The sequence below is a fragment of the Neofelis nebulosa genome, chromosome 4, assembly GCF_028018385.1.
Source record: "Neofelis nebulosa isolate mNeoNeb1 chromosome 4, mNeoNeb1.pri, whole genome shotgun sequence".
Taxonomy (NCBI): Eukaryota; Metazoa; Chordata; class Mammalia; order Carnivora; family Felidae; genus Neofelis; species Neofelis nebulosa.
In genome coordinates, this window is record NC_080785.1 from 160873895 (window position 1) to 160900465 (window position 26571).

The 26571-nt window shown below is 53.8% G+C and overlaps 1 protein-coding gene across 5 annotated transcripts in view; it reads right to left on the minus strand.

Moving 5' to 3' along the window:
* NFIX (nuclear factor I X) overlaps positions 1 to 26571 on the minus strand; it is a 98534-nt gene that overhangs the window by 55923 nt on the left and 16040 nt on the right. Inside the window, exons 1-2 of one of the 5 annotated variants that reach the window (XM_058727828.1) lie at positions 15113 to 15571; positions 13535 to 14066 (exon numbers count right to left, since the gene is read on the minus strand). In XM_058727828.1, the coding sequence (XP_058583811.1) occupies positions 13535 to 14066; positions 15113 to 15115 (535 nt within the window). In that variant the 5' untranslated portion in view covers positions 15116 to 15571. Of the gene's footprint in view, positions 1 to 13534; positions 14067 to 14458; positions 14574 to 15112; positions 15572 to 26571 lie in introns of those variants that run through there. The other 4 variants (XM_058727826.1, XM_058727831.1, XM_058727829.1 and 1 more) reach the window with 4 other exon arrangements.

Sequence of the window (26571 nt, forward strand, 5' to 3'; positions counted from 1 at the left end):
CAGCACGGCTTGAACAGACCGGGTGTGTGTGTGCGTGCGTGCGTGCGTGTGTGTGTGTGTGTGTGAGAGAGAGACAGAGAGACAGAGACAGAGACAGAGAGACTGCATGTGTTGTTTAATTTAAAAGAAATGTTTGTATTTGAAACTGTGCCCAGAGATCCGTGTGCCGGGCCCGCTTCATAAACCACAATACCATAAATAAGTGAGAGAAATCTGGCCCATCCTCGGGGCAGGGGCCTCTCATTTGGCCATATTCTCGGGCTGGCAATACCCTGAAGATTACTACTCCGTGGAGCAGCGGCCTTTGTGCTCGAAGCCAACGCTGCTCCCCGCAGAGTTCCCCGTGGCGCAGCAGGCAGGGCCTTGCCTACAGACTTGTGGGCCCTGCCTCCCCAGCCCGTGCTCATTAGCTATCTCGATCCCAAGTCCAAACTCAAAAGTTGAGCTCAACACACATAAGGGGCAGCCTGCAGCCCAGCTGATCCTCCTGCTCTGGCCAGCTACCCGGTGCAGACGAGACCACGGAACCACCATATTGGCCATCGTCTGTGGGCCCCCTCCCGGCAGAAACGATGACCTAATTGGCCACACTATGCATGTGATCAGGGCCAGAGGGCGCCAGGCAGGCCACAGCCGGGCAGTAAACGAAACAGGCACGAAACACAGGTGAGAGAGAAAGTGCTATATACTCCCGTGATTACATTTCACGCATGAAGGCAAAATGTTGCCTGCCACCAATGACATCAGGTAAACCAGATTTCTGTGAACCCCACGTGCCAGAACAGGATTCAGAGCTTCCTCATCTGTCCCATTTGCAAAGTGTTCCATTTGAGTGGCAGAGTCCTGCCCTCGTTGCCGGGTCTGGGAGTGGGCTTTTGTGAAAACAAGCTCTTGCCCTGGGACTGGTGCACTCAGGGGACCCCTAGGGCCGGCAGCCACGGTGGCCTGCTCAGGCCTACACGGGAAGAGCTTGCCTGAAAGGCGAGGGAAGCAGGCAGGTTTTGCCTCTCGGGAACTCTTTGGTAGGCAACCAGGGATGGCTACTTAATGGCTTTTCCATTTTTATTATTTTTTAGTAACAAGCAAAAGATCCACACCAGGGCCATGCTGCCTAGCAGGCCTCATGCTCAGCACGGTCTTAGCTGCAAAAGCCTCTGAGCTTTGAGAGGGGGAAGGACCCTCTCAGAAGCCCCAGGATTCCCTAGAAAAAAAGTCTCCAGGCCCCAGAACCCTACACATCACCAATCAAAGCACAAAAAAATAGAGCCGCAAGAAATGCAGAGAGGAGGCGGGGTAAGTAAGGGGCTCTCTGCTAGGCAAGGGAGGTCTTGAGGAGACCCGGAAGCTCTGCTTACCACACCCCCCGCAACACAGGGCTTCTCCGTCTCACCACTAATGACATTTGGAGCCAGACGATTCCTTGTTGAGGGACTATCGACTACCCTGTGCCCTGGCCTCGACTCACTGGATGCCAACATCATCCTCCCCTGGCTGTGACAACCAAAAGTGCCCACGGACATTGCCAAAGGATCCCTGGTTCAACCCCTGGTTGAAAACCATTGTTCTAGGATGACCAGCCGTCCTGGTTTGCAAGGGACAAAAGGATTTCCTGGGACAAGGGACCTTTAGTGCTGAAATCAGAAAACTACCGGTCATACTGTGACAAGTTGGTCACTCATCCTTCCTTCCTCCCAGCTAACCTCAATCCCACCACCTGCCAGCAAACGGATCTCTTCCTCTACCCTCAGGAACTCGAAGAGTAGCTCTTCGCCACCCAGTACGAAACTACTACGTCTCAGACACATAAATAGATTGCATCCCACCCCGTAGCTTCTTCTGGGGCCAAACACTTTCCGTGTCTCCGCTTTCTTCCCGGGTGCCATCTCCCAGTGCCATGACTTCCACAAGGCTCGCTGAGATGCGCTCCAAATTGTTCACATGTTTCTTATATTACTAAGGCCAAAATTGGCCTAAAACCTCTGGTAGGGGAAGCGGTCCCGCCCCGTGGAGGATATGACTGGGTGCAGAGCCCTGGTTTGCCCCTGTTCAACTCCCCGTCAGCGAGTGGCCCCAGAGCCACGAAGAGGTCACCTGGGAGCGGGAAGGATGGAGAGACCATGTGGCTCCCCCAGCTCTCTCGCTAACAGGCAGCAGAGTCAGCACCACCTGCCACACAAGGAGGCGCCCTGAAACCCTCTGAAGAAGAGACGAAAGAAAATGGAGTTTCCTGCCCCGGCGTTTCCTACACCTGCGGGGAGATGGCCTGTCTTATGCCTGCAGCCCTCTGCCCAGGGGATCCCACCCTGGTCAGCCCCAGGCAAAGCACCCCCACCCAGCTTCCTATCCATTTGCCTCCTCCCTTTAAAGGCCTCTCTTTGCTTGGTCCCCCAGGGAGCGTTCTTATTACTATGGAAACAATGATGTCATGTGGCCGGGTGGGGCTGAAAGTCCCTCCCACCACCTCCTAACTGCCTACGTCACCACTCAGAAATTTATAGCCCACTGCTGGGTATTTATAAGGTGGCTCTGGTGTGACCACAGATTCAGTGCAGGGCTGGCAGCTATTTATAGCCAGAGAATATACACTTATTACACACACACACACACACACACACACACACACATACACACACACACACACCCCGTATTCTGGGCCACGTGTTATATAACTGCCATTATGCAATAACACCCATTATATAATAATTATGCGCTAATGGGGATATAATAAGGACACACTCCTCAAAGGCTGCACTCAGTCAGCCTCCTGCAGGCCACCTCCGGGGATCTCCTGATCTCTCTGCACACTCTGCCCAGTCCAGAAGAGTCACCAGGTGTCACCCTACTCCCGGCTGTCATCTGCAGCTTCCCCTAGACCGGCTGACCCAGCCGCAAAGCTCTCTCCAGATTCCTTCCAGTCTTGTCCCTGCCCCTGGCCTGGAGAGGACACTCTCCTCTCTGCCATACCTTTAAGCCCAACATAAAGAATTATGATGGGATAAATCCTGGAAGGCTGAGGGACATTTCACCCCCTTTCCTTAAGAAAGGAAAAAGGCAGCAGCCACCACCAACCCTGGAAGGAGACTGGAGGGTCTCGAAGAGCCTCTAGGATGCCAGGCTACTTGAAGAGTCTATCCCACACAGAGGATCACTCTGGCCCTCTAGGAAGGAGCTGGGAAGCTGGCTCCAGAGAGGAGAGGCCGGGGCCAAGCGGGGCACAGCCAAGCAGGCCACTTCTCACCAGCCCCTCCTTCCCTCAGTGCCCCTGCCACACCCCAACCCCCATGGTGGCTGAGCCTTTGGCGGGGGTGGGGGGTGGGGGGGGTGCTCAGCAGGGGCTGGGCCTCAGGCCCTGACTTCCACCATCGGTGTCATACTGCCAACAGAAATGCCCACGGCAGGATCCTGGCTGCTCAGATACCAACGTACATCCTGCTGGTCATCATGCTCCCGGAAGGATAAGCAGAAACTGTCACCTGGCAGGGGAGGGGTCAAAGAGGACAGATACCGGCTCTGCACCTGGGGTGATGGGGGACACACTGCTGGAACGGGCAGGGAATGGGAAAAGTTAAGACCACAGTGGCACTCCCTGGACCCGGTTCAATTAGCCCAAACATACCATCTGCTCTTAAAATAGATATCTCCATATTTAAAAGTTATTTGATACGGGAATTAATGAAAAGAAATGAGAAGAACTTACACAGACCTGAGAAGTGAGTTTCCCTCTGGCTCAGGAGGGTTATTTGGGGAGCTTGTCTGTCTCTCTCATTTCTCTATTGTTTGAATTTTTTAGAAAGAGCGTGTTTTACTACTGTAATAAAAAAAAATCAAATACATCATTTAAAAAGAGTAGTGCTGAGGCTCAGGCGACACTTCTGGTCTCTGCATCCCACGCTGCAGAAACAAATGTCTGCTGCTCTCTGGGGTCTGGGATGGGCCTGACAGAACCGCTGGCTCGCCACATAGGCCTGGGTCAGCTGGAGAGCAGACCCCCTCTTCTAGTACCCAGATCAGTGGCCTCAGCGCATGGAGAGACCATGATGCGAGATATGAGGAGGGATATTCGGTAGGAGACTCTCAGATGGGCTCATGATTCCCAGGAGGGAGAGGAGCCCCCAGATGGCTTCAGCCCAGGGTCCTGCTGCCCAGAAAGGGAAAATGGCATAGGACATACAGGGGAACAGCCAGGGCTCAGAGGTTCTGTTGCCATGCGACTGAGGGGAGAGGCCAGAGGTGAAGGCGGGCAATGTTCTGCCTGAATCCCTCCGTTTCTTCTACGCCAGAGGCTCTCAGCTGGGGCAATTCTCTCCCCATGGAAATGTCCTGAGGTATCTCAGTTGTCACACCCGGGGTGGAGCGTCGCAACTGACATCTAGCTGGTCGAGGCCAGAGATGTTGTTAACCGCCCCGCAATGCACAGGACGGTCTCCACAACACAGAATGATCTGGCCCCAGTGCCGAGAGAGCTGTGGTTGGAAAACTCTGCTCTACAGGAGCTGTTATCAGTGGTTAAGAGGTTATGTCCCTATCTTACCAGCCACGGAAACAGGAAAATCTCTAGCATGGGCTAGCCGCTCCTATAACCCAACCCCTCCACGTGCTGGGAGAGTTTTTATGTACGCAGATCCAAAGTTTTCAAACTTTAAGAAAGGGGTAAGCGTGAGAGTTTATGTGAAGGAGCATAAAAGACAATGTAGAGCAGATTACTGCAAAACTTCCAGCCATCATCTGGTTAATTGGGACAACTGCATTCATTTTTCTTATTTCAAACTTCAGTTCCAAGCAGACTCCCAGGAAAAGGGCGTGACACAGCAAGGATCAGGGATCCCAAGATCCAGCCAAGCGGCCTGGCCCCCGGCCTGGACTTCCTGCCCACTCTACCTGCCCTTCCCCACACTCCAGGGAGAGGTGCCAAGAAGCCGGGCTGGCCACAGCAGGGTGGAGGCATCCAGTGGGCCCAACCCGTATCATGCTGCCTCTTGGGTCAGAGGCAGGGGGCCAGCTGGTGGGGAGGCCAGTGTCAAGGACAGGCCAGGTGCCCGATCACTGTCTCCACCCCACGTGCTCAGCAGCTGGGGGAGCCCTTGAGCTGAGCCACAGGCTAGGCTCCAGCCTCACCATCTCAGCTCCTAGAGAGCAACGGAGACCATGGGGACCCGCACAGCTTTCTCCTCTGAGACTCTGCCAAGGCCAGCAATCCCCGTGAAGTTCCAGGAGCAGCAAGGCCCACAGGTGGCAGCTTTGGGGTCCTTCTGCTGGAAACTCATCGTGTGACCTCAGTGCCGTAACATCTCTGTACTTGGGTTCCCTTCTCTGTACAGTGGGGATAATAATACCTGCCCTGCCTATATCACTCCACCATTGTGAGAAAGGGATCAGCTTCGGGCGGCTGAAAAGGCTCAGCCAGCTGACGAAAACGAGCTCATTCCTCACTGTCCTTTCAAGATGGGGTTCAAACAGGTTATCTTCCAGGAAGACTCCCAGGCCCCCGGGTCTGATTCACTGATCCCCCACTGCACCGATCCCCCGCTGTGTGTCACCTGAGCACAAACACACACATGCAGCCAGGAGCACAGATTCAAACTCGGAATCGGTGTGAGAATTTGGGTGGTTAACACACAGACAGGACTCGGCACGATGCCTTAGCCACACGGGGCCTTCGGTGGAAAAAATGGAATTAAAGAAGGGGATGGAGAGCAGGGGTGTGCCCCCCCCCTGCATCGACGGGGAACAAGAAGTTGTCGGGAGCCTGAACAAATGGGTACCCCTTCAGTTAGCAACCCCAAAATATTTTTGTACTTCCCAGAGGACCAGAAAATCAGTTATGAGATAGCCATCCGGACAGAGGCAAAAACACAGGCACCCGGGGGGTGGGGGGTGGGGGGCGAGGCAGAGTCCAGCCAGACCTCCCTGCCGCAGCCCCTCTGCCTGCTGGGACCCTCTTCTAACGCCAGCCACCCCTCGGCTCAAACATGCTTAAAATGGCGACGGCGGCCTGTGGGGCCGGCGTTTGTCGTGCTGTTTTCCACGGTGCCCTTGGTGCCAAGAAAAACCTATCATCAGAAATGCCATCAGCTATATTTATCTATCTCTCAGCCCCCCAGCCTCCTCCTCCCGTCTGCCAACCAGGCCCTGCGGAGCCCCCTCACCCAGTGGGCACGCTTCCCTGTTGCTGACGCCCGTGACCACCTGCCCAACACTCACTCTCCGGCGCTGCCTTCTGAGCCGCGGCAGTCGGGCCTCCACACAGGCATGACAACCCATGGGCTGCCCCTCTTCTTACTGTATGTTGGGATGCACCCACGTGTGCTTGAAGTAGGCACCCCGACAGGCATCGGTCTGGGTGCCTCTGGTCCCAGACTGCTGGCGAGGGAGGCCGTCCGGCTCCCTTCGGCCTCAGCCCCCTGTCCTCAAAGTCCTCCTCGAGCCATGGGCCTTGTGCTCTGGGAGGGGCACCCGCGCTGCAGCGGTCTCACAAACCATCACGGAGAGAGGCAAGAGGTAAGGGGAGGGCGGGGGGGGGGGGGCGGGGGGAGGTGAGAGAGCAAGGCTGCGAAGACAGGGGCTTGTCCCAGGCCCCGCCCCACAGGACACCAGGCTGCTGGGTAGACGGGTCACCCCTCTACTTCACGCCCTGACAGACAGTGGGGAGGCCAGTCTGTATGTAAAGGATTTTCAAGGAGTCCGCATGCTAGAAGGGCCCCCGCTCCCTTCCCATCCAACCGAGAGGGAAACAGCAGAATCTGGGACGATAAAGGGAAAACGGCAAAGTCAAGGTTCAGGACCACTCCAATCCTACAGCTGTGACAAAGGCCTCTACAGGGGACGCGGCTACCAGGGGAATGTACTTCGGTCCCCGGCACGTCGGACCTTTCCCTACCCAAGCAGTAGGTTCTAACCTGCCCCTTCCGGCCCTCTGGCCTAGCACAGGCCCGAGGTGAACCAACGACTACATCCTGAGCCCCCACGCTTCCCCCTCTTGCTTGGTGGGGGCAGCCCCCACTTCCTGCGTCAGCCCAGAAGACCGCCCATCGCCTCGAGCCCCCAACTCAGAAAGGAGTTCCAGGGACCCGACCCCTCTGAGAATGAAGCAACCCAAATAAAAATTTTAAAACCCAGAAGCTCTTTCTCTCCAGCCCCCTCCCCCTCCACTGGCAAATGAAAACAAACAAGAAATCAAAGAGGCCTTTTGTGCGAGCACCGCGCTGACACGGCTGGGGCCTTTGAAAGGACTTCTGAATCGGACACTGAAGGATAAAATAACTGAAGCGTGGCAGCTCCTGAGACAGGGGTGGGGGGTGGGACTGATGGGGCAAAGAGAAAAAGGGGTGGGGAGGGAGCCACCCTCTCCCTTGGGCAGAAAAGGGGATGCTCAGCTGTGTCCTCTCCACACAGCTGCTGCGGACACCAGAACAGAGGGGGACCATGGCACGGCCCTCTGGCCAACCCTTCCTTGGCACCCCAGGTCTCTGCAGCACTAGAAAAGCGGCAGAGGTGGGCCCTGCCTCCCTCTTCACGGCCCCTGGTGAAGCCCCAACGGGTCTTCCCTCCCTCCCAGCACGGATCACTGCACACTCAACGCCCACGGGACCGCATCTTCTAGAAGTCACTATGAGGCCCTCACCCAAACCCCGCCAGCCGAATGCGGGAGTCTCTCATGCTTAGAACGGCCTCGCTCACAGTAGGTTCACCAAGCGCGTGTTTCATGAATAAAGGAAATTCGACCACCCTCCAGCAATGCCAAGAAGTAAACGGAATCCTCAGGAAGTCCTTCCGCGTGTCTGGACCCCGGCCCTCCTGCTGCAGAGCGGCCCCGTTTCCTCTGGGTGGGTGGTGGAGCACAGCTGGTCCCCATGCTCAGGGCGTCCAGGTCCCCTCTGGCTTGTTCACAGCCCACAGCGCTGGTTCAAGCTCAGACGAGGGTGATTCTTTTTTTCCCTTGAGCTATAGCTTCCAACTCAGCCAGCAGAGTGAGCACTCCACCGAGAACCCCTGTGCATCGCAACCAGCGTGGACCCGACTGGTTGAGCAGACAGGCTATGGACAAAGGTGACACGAGCAGATGGTCAGGGGAGTCCTAGAAGGAGACCAAGCCAAAGGACTGTCCCAGGCCTGTAGGCAACAGCTCGCCTGACTGGGCATTTCCCATCGCCTCTTTGGGGTCACATCCCCTTCTTGAGGCTAGCCTGAGCCCCGTCACCCTTCCACCCCACCAAGCAAGGCATCCCATGTCACATTAACAGAGCACAGGCGGCCCGGGCCGGCTTCACAGGTATGCAACCTGGACAGTCACACGCACCCCGTGCTCGGTCTTAACGCTCTCACTGTCGTCCCGTCGCAATCCCTAATCATTCTGAACTAGGAGCCCCGCACTTTTCGTTTTGCACGGGGCCCCACACATTACGTAGCTGGAAGGCCCTGCAAATCCCGCAGCGACCATGGGACCTGATCGCGCCTGGAGTTTCTGTGTTCCATACCAAACGCTCCAGTTTAAGAGGGCCTCCAGGAAGTGGTGACCACAATGGCAAGGGCTCGAGGAGCTGCATCCAGTGCGGGAGGCGTGAGGGACAGGCAACGTTTGGCCTGGAGAAAGGACAGCTTCCTGGGGAGAAGGGTGGAAAGGAACCATGAGAGCAGGCTTCAGCATCCGAGAGGCTGCCGTGTCACAGAAAACTCAGCGCTCACCTGAGTTGTCCCCTGACAGAAATGAGACTGACAGGTAAAGGCGACAGGGAGGCAGCCTTGGGCTCATGAGATCCTAACAACAGCAAGGACAGCCAGCAGCGGTGATCGGCCACCAGCCTGCTATGTGCTGGTATCTTTACAGGCTAGCTGCAACCTTCTAACCATTCTCTGGGTTGGACGAACGGAAGAATTTTACAGTGGCCAAAGCTGACCTTTGAACAACAGTGACACCTCCTCCAGGATGTTCTAAAGGGGACCCTGCGTTGGGTTAAAAGATGATCCGCACCTCTCGCGAGCCTTACGAATCTGGTTCCTGGGCCCTGCAGTCTACACCAGCCCTGGCACCAGATGGTGCTCCCTCAACGACGCAGACCAGTGGCATTTCTGGGCCTTGAAAAAAGAGGCAGTGGGTGAGGTGGCCCAGAGGCCGCGCTAGGGGCCAGTCCCCCAGGAAGGCGGCCGGCGCTCCTGTGGTCTCTCCCACGCACTGCCACCAGAGCCACCAGATGGGCCGAGGATCCAGCAAAGGCTTAGGGGCATCGCTGGCATCATCTGTATCTTGGCAGGGCTACCATGGCCGAACGATGCCCTGTACCACCATGGAAGGGCCCAGAGGAAGAGTCCTCCCTGGGACCTGAAAACCAGCACTCACTGCAAAGCCCCGAGCTCTGAAGCAGAGAGCAAAACCAGGGAACTCTTACACCGGAGAAGGGTGACTGTGCACTTGAAACAGTTCACTTAGACAAATCCTTAGGTGCTAATCCATTTCCTGCGACAGGTAAGGTCCGGCCGTCCCAGGACCCGGAGGCGAGGAGGGAGGCAGAATCTCCTTTCAGAGTGTTGCACACACACAACCCAGGGGAGCACAGTCTACAGAGCCCAGATGGAGAAACCCTACAGGACAAATGACCCACTTCCTTCAACAGCAACAACCCAAAAACTGCCAGAAAAGAAACCAAGATGGAGGAGGACCGCCTAGAGATTGTGAGTCTGAAAGACGTATCGACCCGTCGCAATGCGTGCACCTGATTTTCTTCCTTCCTTCCTTTCTTTTTTTTCTTTTAAGTAAGCTCTACACCCAGCGTGGGGCTTGAACTCACGACCTGGAGATCAAGAGTCCCACGCTCCACCAACGGAGCCAGCAAGGCGCCCCTGTGTGCACCTGATTCTGGTTTTGATTCTGATCCTGACCCAGACAAACGAAACTGGGAGATAATTAGGGAAATGTGAACACTGACTAGCCCGACCATGCTGAAGAAACGGTTGATTATTTTTAGGTATAGTGATAGTGTGGTTGCGTTCTTCAAGACTCATCTTTAGAGACATGCACAGATATATTTACAGATGAAAAGCTACAATGCCTGGGTTTTCTTCTAAACAACCCAGCGTGGGTGGGCAGTGGGGGGTATGGATGAGTGAGTGGAGCCTGACCGTAAGTAAGTCAGCAGCTACCGGCACTGGTGATGGGGGCTCCTTCTACATGTGAATTTCTCCATCGTGAACAAGCCGAGATAAAGAAAAGAAGCACCACCCGAGTATCTGGACTTCACGGGCTTCCACTGGGGCCTGTCAGAGGAATCCGACAGGGAGAAGCTGACATGTCCATTCGGTGAAGCTTTTTATTACTTTCAGACTCTTTTTTCACTTTTAAGCAATCTCTACACTCATTGTGGGCTCAAATTCACAACCCCAAGATCAAGAGTCACATGCTCTACAGGCTGAGTCAGACGGGCGCCCCAGATTTTTCCATTTTCTAGGACCGAAGCCTAGGTTAGGGCAGGTCCGAAGATACCAGATCACCTTCAGAGCCCTGCAGAAGCAGCTTTGGAGGTAGCCCAGCAGCACTTCTGGACCAGCTTGCCACCCTAGCCCCTACTCCTGGTTTATACTAGGAGGAAGGAGCAAGGGGCACCCTGCTGAGCATGTCCAGGGGTGGGGTGAGGGGGGGGCAGGGGCAGGAGAAGGCTGTGCTGTCAGATCCATGCTGTTTGGGGGCTCGGCCAGAAGAAGACATTTTCTAGCCAACTGGGGTGGCTTGGGGAGAAGGCTGTGGCTGCACCTCATTATCTTGAGACCATCTACCCAAGGCCCCTGCTGCACCGATTCACCCCTACTCCTTCAGTAAGGCACATGTGAATTAAAGCAATTCCAGCAAGAAATCCTACCTTCGTCGAAACTATCTGGAGTCCAGGGAGCTAGAGTATAGACGAATTCTTTTGAAATATCCCCAGTTCTCCACTCAGCTTTTATCAAGGAACTGGACCTCAGCCGGGACAGAAATGGCCGCGGCCGCATTCGATGGGGCAGGAATTCACTCATATTCCTGGGCAAATGATCTCATTATAGCTGGGGGGCGGGTGGGGATGCCTCCTTTCTCACGACAGACACCTGCCTGGTTAGTCCAGGAGCCAGGAGGCTGGCCAGAAACGGTCTCCTTCCTCACACACACATCATCCTACCTTAGCCTCATGCTGGCAGCCGTCAAGAATTTGGCCTAAAATAGGGGCGCCTGGGTGGCTCAGTCGGTTAAGCGGCCGACTTCGGCTCAGGTCATGCTCTCGCGGTCCGTGGGTTCGAGCCCCGCGTCGGGCTCTGTGCTGACAGCTCAGAGCCTAGAGCCTGTTTCAGATTCTGCGTCTCCCTCTTTCTCTGACCCTCCCCTGTTCATGCTCTCTCTCTGTCTCAAAAATAAATAAATGTTAAAAAAAATTTTTTAAAAAGAATTTGGCCTAAAATAAAAGAGTCCAGGGAAACAGCTTGGCTACAGGGATCTAGCTAGAGAGCAGGGTAGGAGGAAGCCAGAGAGAGGTGAGTATTGATTTCCATCTCAGCGGCCCTAGTTCTAACATCAGAAGGTACAGAATCCCCTTGCAGAGGATCTGACAGACACAAACTCAAGGCTCCAAGCCTCCCCCAAGCTCCCTTCAGCAATACCAGGCACACACCCTCCCCACTCCGACTTGCTGTAGAGACAGAGAATGAGAGGATAACTTTAAATGTTGTTTCTTCAGTCTCATTTCCAGAAAGAAAAAGGACGAACAGAGGAGAGGACTGGCAGTTGGTCATTCTTCATGAGGGGTCACGATAGTCACACCGGGCCAAGTGCAAGCCTAGAATGATCCACGGAGGGAGGAATGGCTGTGGGGGCGGTGGGAGGGGGATGTCCACTGCCTCCAACAAACTATCAAAGCCACCTCTCAGAATGAGAGAGAGTGTGAGTAAGGAGAGAGGCCTCAAATACCACCTTTTCATCCCCAGAGTTCGCCAACATAGAAACCGTCAGTGCTAATCCTAGTGGAAGTTACTCTCCCGACGCAATGCTAAAAGTTCCCCAAAATTTCATTTCTGGATTAAGTCATACGACTCCTCCCAACTTCCCAAACAGGCAAGGGAGTGACCACAGCAGAAAAGTGAGTTGCTTTTCTTTTTTATGAATGAACAGGAAGGAAGACACACACACACACACACACACACACACACAAACACAAACACACACACTTGCGGGAAAGAACACTCACTAGAGTTGAAGTTAAGCCACATTCTGTTACATTTGCATAAAGACAGAAAGAAGGGAAACAAGGGAGAGAAAATACCGGAATAGTGGAAAGGGAAAACACACACACACACACACACACACACACACACACACACACACACAGAAAAAGGTTTGGTAGCCCTCTCATTACAAGTTGGTTGGGCATAATGTAAACACACTTCTGCCTTGCTTAATCACAGAGTGCCGCCCGTTTAGGTTTCAAAGGCGGCAGTAAATTGGGCGTAGCTGAGTGGAGGCTAAAAATTAACCAGCCATCTCTGTTTCAATTTGTAAGAAAACAAAAGCGGAAAGAAATTATAAAAAGGGAAAGGGTGGGGGGAAGGAACGGAGGAAGAGAACTGAACCACCCCGACCCAAAATGCTGGGCAAAACTGGAAAAGCAAAGCGGAGAACTGGAACTGCTTGGAACACAAAAGGAAAAGGGAAATTTACAGAGTTTTTGGATTGTTTGTTCCTTTCAGACCACTGCTGCAAGTACGCCACTCCCCGACATGCCTGTGCTGGGGATTGCCTCTCCGCTTCCCAGCAGAGGGGTGGGGGCCGTGGGCATCCATCCTGGGGTCTCCCCACTTCAGCCGGCACACACCTCGGAGGGGAGAGCGGAAGGAATCTCATGCACCTTTTCACTCTCTGTGAAGTCAAATGACTTTCCTACTCTCCGACAGTCAAATCCCAATCCCAGCCCAAACGGCTCCGGCTCCGGCTCCGGACTGGGCATCTGGGCCCCAGAATCTGCCCACCTCTGCCTTCTCTCCTCTTTTCTATTCATTCTGGCTCATAACCCGGGCTTTTACACGCCCCTCTCTCCACCGAACCGCTGCCCACCCGGCTTGTGCCAAATCCCGCTTTTCCCCAGGACTTGCAGGGAAGCCGCAGGCAAGCCAGCACCTGGCTCCCGGTGCCTCTTCTGACTCATTTTAAATCTGAGCAACGAGTGATTTCTGCATGTGTGCAGTAGTGTTCATCACCAACTCTCACCCTGGTGGATAATAAGCCTGGCCCCGGTCCTGAGACCTGCAGCGCCTTTGGGGTAAGATGAGTCCTCCAAAGATGGAGACGGACGACAACCCCGCAGGTAACGTGGCAAGGGAGCAAAAGAGGGAGCATAGAGAGCGTGGAGGGAAACGGAAGAAGGGAACAGGGAACATCAGACCCGCTGCAGCCCTGGGCAGGACGGGCGCACTCGTGAGGCCTACTGCCTGCATCCCTCCGAAAGAAGAGGAACCGTACACAAAACAAATGCCAGCGAGTAAAATAAAATGGGGGGGGGGCGGAGGGGGGTTGAAAGTGACCTACCTGGAGTGTGGACAAAGTAAGCCAGATAAAGATCTAGTTCTTTGATTGTGACTCCAATGTGATGTGGCTGGACGCAGAGGCCGGGGTTCGAGCACTGGGGCGACTTGTAGAGCCGCTCCCCATCAGTACTTTCCAGGGGGATCCCCTTAAACAAAATCACCATGACCAGGTCCAGCCGCCACACCTTGTCGGCCTGGCGCAGGCAGTCAATCCGCCGGATCTTGCCCTTCTGGTCGGGGTTGGAGAGCACGCAGCAGGGGGGCTTCTTGCCCGTGATGGTCAGCACAAAGTCCTCTCGGAACTCGGGCCGGATGTCTTTGCGCAGCTTGGCCAGCAGCCGGGATGCCCACTTCTGCTTGATCTCGGGCTTCTCGCCCAGCAGCTCGTCCTTCACCGCGCGCTCCTCGTCCTTCGACATCCGCTTCTCGTGCTTCTTGAAGTACTTGCGCTTCCGGGCCTGCAGGTTGAACCAGGTGTAGGAGAAGGCGCGGACGTGAGGCAGCAGCGCCTCGATGAACGGGTGGAACTCATCCTGCAGGCGGCAAGCCGGGAGCATGCGGGGCGAGGGAGGACGGGAGGAGGGGAAGACGGGGTGAGGGGGAAAGAGAAAAGGAGAAAAGAAGCGTTAGAAGGGGGGCACAAGAAAAAATCGCCGCCTCCTCCTCCTCCTCCTCCTCCCCCCCTCCCACGGCAATTTTCGCTCGTGATTGTTCTACGAAAGTGTGGTCTGGAGCCACCGCCAGCCGAGCCAGCCGCTCGCTCCCATCTCAGCCTCAGCAGCCAGACAGAGGCACCCAGAGCCTGAGCACACACCTATTCTCTCTCCCTCTCTCTCTCTCTCTCTCTCTCTCCCTCTCTCTCTCTCTCTCTCTCCCTCGCTCACTCACACACACGCGCGCACAGACAACGTTGCCGTCCACACACACACGCTGCTGGTATCCCCGCCAGGCTCTGTCGCGCCCATGACATCTCCATGGTCTATCGCAGCCGCAAACTCCCGGCAGCTCGCCCCGGTGGCGCGGCGTCCGGGTCTGCGCGGACTCCCGTGGACGCACAGACGAGGCGCGCGGGGGCCGCCTCGTGTCCCGACACCGGTCGATTTTTGGCCACCCCCAAAAAGAGAGAACATGACATCCAGGAGCCAGCGAGGAACCGGATTTGGCTGTCCCCTCCCCACGCTGTTTTCATTCCCTTTTCTCCTGCTCCAATTGGAACATCCACCCCAGCATTTTTTTTTTAATCAGATCTAAATCCTAAATATGTGATTTCAGCTTTGTTACCGACACCGATACTAATGTTAATCACGGTAATAAGGAACAAAACACTTCTTGTTAGCACAAATAAGGTGGTTGCCTCGGCCACATTAGGGTTAAAAGCCTCGTGGGGCGTCCTGCAGCCCCTTCCCCACTGACCCCTTCACCCTCTTTCCCACTCAGGTGACAGAGGGCTGGGCTCTCGCTTTTTGGTTTTTTTTTTTTTTTTTGGTTTTTTTTTTTTTTGCTTGTTTGCTTGTTTGAAGTTTAAATAATAATTGATTTCTGTTTACAAAAATAAAACTGGAAAAAATTAAATAATTACCATTGATCTGAAGCACCCGGCAAAGCCCAACGCCCGATTCTGAGCTTCTGGACTCAACAGAGTTGTGAGTTGGGGGCGGGTGGGGGGAGGGGGGAGGGGGAGGAGCAGGGGAGGAAGGTAAATGTTTTAAAGGGGGTTATTATTGGTGTTCTGGGGAATAGGGGCCGGGCTTGGGTGGATTCTCAAACCCTTCCCCCTCCTCCCCCCTCCACGCTCCATTGCACAGAAGGGGGAAATTAATATTTTTTTGAAAAGGAGCAAAAAGAAAGAAAGGTCAGGGATAGCAAGCAGAGAGAGGGAGCGAGCCGGTTGCCACACACGCCAGGTAAACAAAAGCCAACAAAAAAAAATGTTCAATTTCGCCTCCTGTGCATCCTCTTTCAGTTTAAGAAAAAAGAGAGAGAAGGAAAATATGCAAAATTTCAAAATCAAAACCTACCTCCCAATCACCACCCCCAACACACAGCACACCCTACCCCACCCCCCACCCCACTCCACCCCCCCCCACCCCGTGCAAAACAAAACAAAAACAAAAACCAGGAGGGGGAAGGCGGCAGCTGAAGAAAAAGGCTTTCGGCTTTGGCAGCGGCACAGGGATGTAAACTTCTGCCGCCTCCCTCCGCCTCTGAGCCTGATCACAGGCAAAGGGGGAGCTCGCAGATTCCCGGGGAAGAGGACGAGTTCGGACCGGCTGCAGACCGTCGCTGGCAGACGCGTGCAAAAGAGAGAGAGGGAGTAAGGGAGGGAGGGAGGAAAGAAGAGAAAGAGGGAGAGAGCGAGGGAGGACGTGGATGGGATGGTGCTGTGTGTGTAAGTGTGTGCGAGTGGTGTGTGTGTGTGTGTGTGTGTGTGTGTGTGTGCGTGCGCGTGTGTGTGCTGGTTGGATTTTGGATATATATATATATATATTTTTTTTTTTTTTGCTTTTCTCTCTCAAACTCCCTCTCTCTCCCTTTCATGCTCAATCCCCATCCATTTGCCTGTGCCAAAGCCAGTAAAAAGGGGGGGAAGGAAGAGAGAGAGAGAGAGGGAGAGAGAGAGAGAGAGAGAGGGAGAGAGAGAGAGGGAGAGAGAAGGATCCACCTATTTGGCAATGAGACATCCTCGAGCAGCCAATGGCTGTGTCCAAGGGGAGGAGGGAACCAGGCGAGCCGGGAGGGTGGGGAGAGCCCCCGGCAGTTGGAGACCAAAAACAATTTGCCCAATCGACAAGTTCACGTCTAATGAACAAGCAAAGTCCAGCAGTTATGAATTTTTCATTCCAGGCTCCCACTCGGGTCCATTTGGCAGCAGCCAGCCAGCAAATTCGGAGTGGGGGGGGGGGTAGGGCTGGGGGCACTAGGATTGAGGAAGACACGGATTTTTTTTTCTTTTTTTAAGCCAGAAAAAGAAATAAATAAAGGCCTGGCTCGGGCGGGCGCCCCAGAAGGCCTTGGGGAGAGCAGCTGCGCCTTCTCTGTGTTTTGGTTTCAGTCTCTTTCTCTCAGGCCCTCACACTCTCTTTCTGGTTCTATTTCTTTTTTTATTTATGGAGCGCACAGGGGCGAGTGGAAGTTTTCCTCCCTGGCCAGACCCGCGAGCCTGCGGTGCTATGAATAGAAAGAGAAGAAGAAAGAGAGCTCGGAAAGTGTCCATGCCAGCCGCACTTCCAGGGCAGGGACCTGGCGCCCAGGGTGCGGCCACCCCTTCCTCCCCGGGGCCTGGCTGCCGCCGGCAGGAGCACTCCCAGACGAGGTGCACCCCCACCCCCAGGCCCCCAGCGAGCTCGACCGCCTCCCTCAGCCCACACCCAGCCACGCACGCTCCATTAGCGGTGACGAGGGATGCCAACGCAATGCAGCTCGGCTCGGGGGAAACTGCAACAGTTTATTAAAATAGCCTCCTGTCACAGCACTCCGCTGACAAGCACTACATGCAGCCACAAACACAACAGCCAATCCCAGGGAGAAGTGACAAAGGCAGGAAGATGGACACTGCTTCCGAACAGTCACTGAGTCTTACGATGGTGCCTCCCCCCAACCCCCAGGAGCTTCATTCTTTGCCGTCTCTAGCTCTGCCCCGTCCGTCCGTCCACTTGATCCGTGTTTGGGGTTTCTTGGCTGGAGCAGGGACGGCACTCCCCTAGCCCCCAGTTCAGTTCAGGCTAAGGGGCCCGAACCGTACGGAGCAAGGTGCAGGAGCATACAGAAAGATACCGATGTGAGAGGGGAAAAGCTAAGAAAGGAAACAACAGAGAGGAAAGGGCTCTAGCAGGAAAAGCAGGGCAACTTTGGGGAAACCAAATCACAGAGAAGAGCCCTCCCCGCCCCTCTCGCCACCCCCCCCCCCCCGCCCTTCCAAGCCAGGCAGGACCAGGCAGGAAGGTGGGCACGAGAGAGGGAGGCCAGGAGAGCCATCTCCACAGGCCTGTCTCTACTAGGGGCTACTGAGCGGCCTGCCGTAGGCCTTGGAGAAGCTGTAAGGAGGAAACAGTTATGAGAGGACGAGCAGAGGAGTACACAAACAGACATGGAGAGACTGATCCCGCTCAGAACTGTCCCTACAGCTCCCCTCTCCCCAGGCAAGGCTCAGCCCTCAGCTGGCAGCAGAAAAAAGGTCACTGCTCACTCATGCCCCTTTCTTCCCCATCTGAAACCCTGTGCTCAATGGCCTTTATGCTGGCAGAAAGGTTCCCGGAAGAGCGCCTGGGGTGTGCCAAAACCAAACATACAGCCCTGGGCTGGCGCTGAACCCTGACAATGAGAAAGGTGCTGGCCAGCACCTGGGACCCCAGTCCAGGTCCCCGAACGGCCTGAAGTGAGCCCACAGCTGACCCCAAGAGAAACAGAGGTGAACAAGCAGGAGGCAGGTGTCGTTGCGGACAGGCCTCTTAGCGTAGGGTTCAATAATTAACATCACGTTAATAACCAGCTTCAGTCCAATTAGCCAAAGATGTTAACTGAGTGACATAAGATACCAAACGCTGCCTTTCCACCTGGAGAGAAGCAATCTTTCTAAAGTCAAGATGGGATGGTAAAAATTACAAGTGAATTTATATTTGGCATACAGGTCTTTTCCTGGTATTTTGATTTATACTGAATATTGGACACCGCACAGAATATGACCAACAGGAGCCTCCTGGAGAATTCTGGCATATCCCATCTCACAGACCGCAGGGTTGAGTGGAAGAGATGTGCCGAACATGGCTTGATTCCGAATCCGAATCCGCTGGTACAGCTGGGTGGGTGAGGGGGAGATGGCAGGTGGAAGGATCCACGTGGAAGTTAAGGACATAGGACAAGATCCATGATTCACTCGTGGATGGATGGAGGGGTCAAAGGTCGATGGCGTGGCAGAGAGACTGGACATAGAAGAGGCCCAGGAGGGCCAGTGGAGCATCTCAGTAGAGCCTCAGGGATCCACACAGGGCCCACTGCGCCCCCTCAATGATCCCTTAACAGGAGAAGCAACAGGCCCTTCCCAGGGGAGTAACACGGAAGGAGAACAATCGCCAATTGTCCTTCTCCTGCCGGTTGCTGTAACCTTGAAGGTGGGCAGAGTGGATCCCCAGGGTGTGCTCTCCCCTCACCCTGTTCCCACAGGGGCCGCTGTCTGCGGTGTGAGGGAGAGTTTACTGGAAGAGCGGCCAGGGGCCAGGGTATTCCTAACTCTTGGAGAGGGAGGGGAGAAGGCCTCTCTCTCTCTCTCTCTCTCTCTCTCTCTCTCTCTCTCTCTCTCTCTCTCTCTCTCTGTGGGCACACACAGAGAAGAATCACTCGGGTTCCATTAGAAACACTTGGTGTGCCCCTACCCCTGCAGCCTCCTCCTCCTGCCGGCCACTGGTGGTGGCTCCAGGCCCTGGCCACGCCCCTCAGGAGCCCCAGACAAAAGGGGACTGTCCCCCTTTTGTTACGAGAGTGGAGGCTCTGTTGGAAGATTACCTGTCCCAGACTCAGCCTCCTTCCCTTCTCCCCTCCCGCCGGGGCTGAGAGCTCAGAGACTTGTGCACCCTGCACACGGACAAGAGCCAAGACAAAAAACCCTCAGACAATTCAAGGCTTCTCAGGGCTGAGTCACCCACAAGTACAAGGGTTAAGGGGATGGAGGGAGCAAGGGGACGGGCAGGCCTCTGAGCCACAGAGGGGAGGGGGGAAGAGAATGACAGAAAAAAATAGGGAGGGGGAGAGGAAGCCAGCGGTGCTGGGAAGAGAAGTGAGCAAAAAAAGAAAACTAAAGACAAGAGGGAGGAATAAAGGAAAAGCAGGCAATTTGGGGGGAAAGGTATTTTCTTCACGTAAAAGAAAAATTGAGAAGCCAGAGATAAGACTTTTAAAAATCAACATAAGGGATTTTTCTGCCTTTGCAAGAGGAGGGCCTCTCTTATTCTGGTCAAGTATATAGAATTTGATTTTTTTAAAGCAACAGTTTTCACTGGAACATTTCTGAAATACCCAAGCCAGTTTCAGCCATCACTAGGAAAAATGTGCCTCCAAAAGAAAAAGACTGATTAGACCACAGAAAAAGAGGAAAAGAAAGAGGGAGAAAGAGAGAGAGAGAGAGAGAGAGAGAGAGAGAGAGAGAGAGAAGAAAGCCAAACCTGGAGAGAGAAAGCCAAGCTGGGCCCAAAACTGCAAAGAGAGAAAGAAAGACAAAGATGGAGGGAGAGAGGACAGGGCTGAAAAGAAAAAAGAAGGCTGAAAAGAAAAAAGAAGAAAGAAAAAAGAAAAAAGAAAAGAAAAAACAGGAGCAAGGACAAAAGACAAGGGCTCTGGGTCAGGGGCCAAAAAGAAAATCCAGCTAAGGAAAATGACCGCTTCCATCGTAAGAAGTAAAATGTGTGCTTTTCCAGAACGCCACCAAATAAATGAAGCCTTGTGTATTATTTAAGGGAAAATAGGAAAATTCATATAGAACTTCACGCAGTCTTCAAAAGTCTTCAAGGAAACAAAAATAATTTTCCTAGCCCAAGACAGGTTTCAAAAGCGGCCTATACCTGCCAATAATGAAACACTGAGAAGGGTAAGAAGTTAGATCTTTAAGGGCAGGGCTGCTGTTTGAACGTTTCTTTATCGTTAAAAATAATCCTATTTGTCCACATCCTGCTTGCTTTAAGACCCAAATTTATTCTCTCAGACCCTGGACACATGCTAACTATGTGTGTGTATGTGTGTGTGTGTGTGTGTGTGTGTGTGTGTGTGTATACACACACACACACATACTCACTCCATGCTAATTTCGATAACTATACACAGTGAGCACAAATAACTGACAAAACCCAAGGCCTACATAGGAATAACCAGATATTTCAGTATCCATTTTACTACTATATTATCTGCAGCCTGGGTGAAAAAAGAAGCAGGAAATTTTAAAAAGCCACGAATAGAGCCCTGATTAATCTGCCCAATTCCTGGGATTTTCTAATTCATCCTTGGGCCGAAGCCAAAGAGGCCAACTTCGTATCCCCAACATCTCCCAGCCTGCCCCACAGAAGGAGGGACACAAGAAGGTGCAGGAGAAGGCAGTGTCCGGACTCTGGGGCAGCAGCGATGGAAAAAAAAAAAACAAAAAAAAACAAAACAAAACTGTAGGAAGCAGAGGGAAGGGGCCAGGCTGCTTATCCTGGAGGTAGGTGGGGCCTCCCCTCTCCGGGGGGGTGGGGGAAGGCGGGAAGGGGCTCTGCAGCCAGAATAAAATCATCCAAGAATCTGGAAATGCCAAGCATGGAAACCAGAAAATGCACATTGCGAGGAGGCTCAGAGAATTTGGACAAAGCGGGTTTTTGGCTGACTTGGGCCTGTTTTCCTCTGCTCAGGAAAGGCAGGCCCACACGGTTTTTCTAGTGTCCTCACGCTTGCTGAATGGAATCGCCCCACACCCCCATGCTGGGTCTAGGACAGGGCCTGCATCAGAACCAGGCCACTCATTCCTCTCCTATAAAACCGCCTCCCTTTCCCTTCTTTTTCTCCTCCTGTCTACAAACCGGGAACGGTGGCCTGGGACCGGGCCAACAGGCAGCTTCGGTCTGGCTCCCAACGCTACCCTGTTCCAGGCACATCTCCCCTCACCCTCCTGGCACCAAATAAAATAGGGTAGGAAGAGAGGTATTGGGGAGACCGGCTATTCTCTCTAGTGCCTCTGTAAATTCACTTCCATCCTCTGCAGAGAATAGAAAAACAAAAACTCTAGGCTTTAATTCACTATTTAGCTTCAAACTTCCTTGTGTCACTGAACAGAAGTAAAAGCCAGGGAGGCCAGAGCCCGGACCTCCGCCCCGAGCACACAGGGCAGATGACAGACAGGCACCGGCCTCGAGGGGCAAGAGCGGTGCAGAGCCTGAGTCTCACCCACTGAGTACCACTGGAAAGTGTCACCCCATGTGGCCAAGGCGCGCCCCCCCCCCAGGAAGGAAGAACCCCCACAAGCCAGCTTCATAACTTTCTCTGAGAACTGAAAAACTGCCGAAAGGCAAGGGGAAGAAGAGAAACCAGCACGTCAAGATGAGGTCCCTGCGGGGCCACTGTAAAAATACCCAGAGGCCAAGAGAGAAGGCCGGAGCAAAAGGCAAAATGTTGAAAATTCGCCGGAGGCCAACTGTAACTCCCGATCCCAGAAGAGGCTTGCGGAGCGGATCCTCCCGAGGGGATGTCCCCCTCCCTCCCCAAACCAGTCATCCCCGCACCTCCAAGACCCCTCTTGCAGCCTCCGTCGGCATCCCTTGTGACACCCCTTTGCTTTACCTGGTCTGCTCTCCCTGCCACAGGACAGAAGGGCCAAGGGCAAGAGGAGAGTTTCTCCAAACCCCCGGTGCCCTCGGCCGGTCTGCACTCCTCACACCCTTGGCCCACAGAGAGAGCCTATTTCTTGCAGTTGCTGCGGCAACAGGCATTGCCCAGAGCCGGGGGCAGAGAGCAGGGTGGCCAGGATAGGAACGGCCTGGGATTTTGCACTGCTTGAGGGCTCAGGGTAGCTGGGCCGGCCCTGTCTGGGCAAGCGGCTTTCCCAAAATGTACAATTTTAGGAGTTGGAAGGAAGACATTTTTTCAATCCCTCAAAATGTATTGCTCCCCCCCCCCCGCCCGCCGCCAACTATTTTATTATCGGGATCATTGCCAAGAAAACCCGAGAATCCTCATTCCCCCTAGTGTCTAGGCCCCGCAGGGGCTGGCACGGGGCGGGGGAGGGGGGGGTGCTGGGAGCTCAGGACCTGACCACCCCTCGGCCACAATCCATCCCTCTCTGGCTCCCTTTCTTTCTCCCCCTCTCTCCCCCTCTGTGTCCTCCAGCTCCAACACAAACTGTTTGCACGGGAAGTCTCCCTCTATGACCCGATTCAGCACACACAAGAGAAAACTGTGGGCGACAGACCCAACGTCCTAACGAACTTGAGTTAATTAATGCTAAGGAAGAAAAGAGGCGCCCTCGCTCTGTTGAATCACGGTTCACTAGCCCTTTCAGTTTGCTGTGGGTGGAGGAAAAAAAAAAGAGGCTTTTTGGTTCAAATATTTTTGGGGGGCGAAGGGAAAACAAAAACACCGCAGAAGGGCCGTGGAGGGTGAAGCCAGTAGTACCTGCCCAGAGGAGCAGAGGCGAAGGCAGCCCAGAAAGTCCTCCCTGGAAGCTTCTGGCCTAAACAGTCCCGAGAAGGCCGAGAAGGGGAAAGAAAAGGGAAGGGATGATCAATTGATTGCCAGCCTGCTCAAATAAACTGCTCAAAAAATTATACTGTCAGACTAGAAGATACATGTGTATGTATTTAAAGCCCAAGCCCAAAAACAACTCGATTTGAACAGAGCCGTGAGGATGTTTTAGCAGAGCAGAAAACCGAAATATGGATGGCACGCGTACAAAAATTTAAGTGTACAGAAAAAAGGAGAGGTGGTAATCGGGGGGCAGGGAGAACAGCTGCATTTTTGCTTTCCAGATGTTGACAGCAAAATGTAATTGGCAAGTAACTTCTTCCTTAACCACTTTTCATCCTTGGGTCCTGAGATGTGAAAATCCTACGGCTAAACCTGAGTCTGCAGGCAGTTTCCTGGCACTCGGCACACACGTGGATGGGTCTGGAAGCCTCGTGGGCCACACGCCTGTGAGCTTTTTTATCAGCCCACTAATTTTTACAAGCCCTCCCACCGCTCCTTAGCGGGAGACCTGAGCAAAGCAGGCCGGAGGACGTTCTTATTTAAATCATCATTTATTACAATAATAATAACTATTATTATTATTATTATTATTATTTTGTGAGGTGATGCCTTTTCTTTTGAGGCTGGGTCTTCCTTGCTTTCTTAAAACTCAACTTTTTAATTGAAGTGTGCGGAAAGAGCAGCAGGTCGCAGGCTTGTAAGGCTGGTGCGCGATACACGTTCACAAAGTGAACTCACCTGCGTGACACCACCCGGATTAAGAAATCGAACATATTCGGCACGGCGGAACAGGCCTTTAGCGTTTAAGCTATGAAGTTCTCATAGTTTATGTGCCTTAGAAGGAGCTCCTGCCCCACCAGTCGTGTCAAATGTGAGCACCTCTGCACACACGTGTGTTAACAGAGCGGTCTGTACTCCTCCTAGAACCACAAAAAAATGCGTGGTGAAAAGAAGCCCCTCGAATCCTCACTGCTCCAAAGGGGTTTCACCTCTCTGTCCCTCTTTCTCTCTCTGTGCCTGCCCAGCTCTGATCCCATCAACAGGGCAACCAACTGTGCAGCGGGGTTAGCAGACCAGCAGGGCATGTGTATGGTGGACAAACAGGGCCCACCGAGCTGAAAACCAAACAGCCATGGTGACCAAGGGGGGAGTAAGAGACCCTCCGTTTACCCTGCCTGCAGGCGGGCAGAGACTGGGGGGGAGGCTCGGGTGTGTGTGGGTAAGGGGGGGGGGGGTAGCTCCGTGGAGTCAGAGATTCCTGAGGGGTAAATGAGCACCTATCCAGGCAGGCTGCCCTCATTCCTGTCCCCAAGAGTCTAGCAGGGAGAGGAGTGAGGGGGTCCTGGGGCAGAGCTGGCTCGGGAAGGGAGGCCCAAACCTCCTACATCTGCCTCCCCCTTCCCTGGCTCCAGCCCCAGCTGGCTCCCCCCCTCACTTTCACTCGCACTAAATTTACTTTATAATTTTAAAATTAAATTTTAAAAAAAGCAGGAAAGAGAAAGCACTGAAGGCAAAGTACCTCCCACAATATCTCTCCAAGGGGTGGGGGGGTTTTGCTTATGTAAAAAGACAAATGCAAGGGATCGCTGAAAAGTCTAAGCACCAAATAACAAGGAAAATCAAAAGAGAAACACATTTAATGAAAAACACCTGAAGCAAATAAAGAACTCCTTTGCAACGCGAAGGCACTGCCTGTGGCGCCTGTGGGCACAAGTCTCTACCCCCGTTTCTTGTCCACTTTTCCCTTTCCTTTCTCACAGGGAGCTGTGACTTCCCCAAGCACTACGGAAACCCCTCTTCCTTTTGAGCCCATCCACCCCACAACTAAGGGGAAGACCAAGGGCAGCCACTTAGCACCCCACCAGCCTGAAGCAGACCTCTGCAGCCCTAGTGAAGAGCCCTTCCCTCTATTCCCACATCTCCCCAGGCCGTGCCCGCCACTGGCCCTGTACCCTGTTCCGCTGCCTCAAACCTAGGCCCCGTGGGCGGTAGCACTGTCCTGGGGCTGGACGCCAGGCCCAGCCCAAGTGGGCAGCTCGCTCCCCTACCACGGCTCCTCCGGGCTGCCAAGGCAGGCTCAAGGACCGAATTTTCACTTCCTATTGCATATGGGGCCGAGAAGAAAGAACTGTTCAGCTTAATTTAAAATATGACAAGGGATCTGAGCTCTCTAATCCTGCGATCTTTAGAAATACTTGATTCTTTTGCGGGGGGGGGGGGGGGGCGCTGGTGGTGGTGGAGCGCAGGGTAGGCATCAAGACTCTGCCTCTGAGACCCCACACCCCCCACCCGGTTTGACTTTCCCACCAGCCCGCCGCCTGGGAAACGCGCCCTCGGCTGGCACAGGGGTACCAGAGCCCGGCTCCTTTCTTCCTTTCTTTCTTTTTTAAATCGCTCTAGCGCAAACCAGGCAGTGGGTCAGGGCCCAGAGGCGGGGGAGGGAAGAGGAGAGGGTTGTCTCTGAAAGAGGGGAAAAAAGGAAAGCGAGGCTCCCAACTCCGGGAGAAGAACGGCCTGCCGCAAGTTTCCCGGCTGGTGCCAGTTTGGGGATTTGCGAATCAGACCGGAGCGGAGGGAAAGGCAGGCGAGAAAAAAAAAAAAAAAAAAAAAAGCCCGCATTAAAACTAACCAGCTCTGCCTAAAAGCACGCTTTTCACCCTTAAATAAGACAATGACGAGGGGAGAGAAGAGACGAGTTATTTCTCACTCTTTAATTATTCCAATGCTTAGCATTATTTAAAAAAAAAAAAACCACACACATTAGCCAATGATACATTCTAACCCTCAACAAAGCTGGTATTTTTCTCTGATTACAGACTTTGCCGCGGCAAACCCGGGCTCCGACGACAGAGGCAGCGCAGAAGCGCACTCCTAAATGAGACACAATTTTATTAAAATCATAATAATTCCTTGCATTTCTATAGCGCCTTTTCAGCAGCGGAGATCCCAGGTGCCCCCATGCCCGGTTCTACAAGGGAACTGGCGACCAAAAAGCTCAGTCGTGAGGCAGGCGAGGCTCGCCAGCTCCACAGAGTGCCACCGGCATGTATCTTTCTTTCTTTTTTTAACAGCCCGTTTCCATCAGCCTCTGTCTCACGCTTAAAAAAAAAAAAGTAATAAAACTCCTTTAAATTAAAAAAATATATTTAAAAAAAAAAGGGGAGAGAGAAAATGACCTGAAATATAAAGTGGAGGGGGGTGGGGGGGAGAGCCAAGTGTGGTCTGGGAGCCTGGGGCCCTAGGGTGCTGCTGGGATGGGCCGCCTCTGGGTTCAGGGTGCAGGGTCAGCCGCTGCCCGGGTCACCTCCCCAGGCGCAGCTGGAGTAGGCTGAGTCATCTGCACATGGAAAAGTTAAAGGACCTAACACCACCAAAGCGCATTTAAGTAATTTGGGCGATAAGAAGTCGGGTTAATGACTGGTTTCCGAGGGCCGGCTGGGAGGCCCCCGGGGGCAATTTCTCTGAATGCCAGGGTGCTGCTCGGAGCTCCGGAGGAGCGGCTGGGTGGCTTTATCCGGACACCAGCCTCCTCCAACAGGTTAAGTCGGGCCCACTCGGCGCACACGTTCTTTTCCCACTTTTCCATCCTTTTCCCCCCAGGGCCTGCCCAGGTAGTGCTGCAAAATGGCTGGCAACGGTGGGGGGAAGGGGGCTTAGCACCCCCAATTCAAGAAGTCAGCCAGGAGAGAGAAGGCAGTGTGGCTCAGAGGGGATCTGGAGGAAATTTTTTTAAAGGTTCTTGGAGACTGCGCAACTCCCGCGGCCTGAAGGCAGAGGAGAGGGGAAGGGAAAGCACATTTTCTGCCACTTAGTCACATTTCTTCCCCGTGCTTGCTGGAG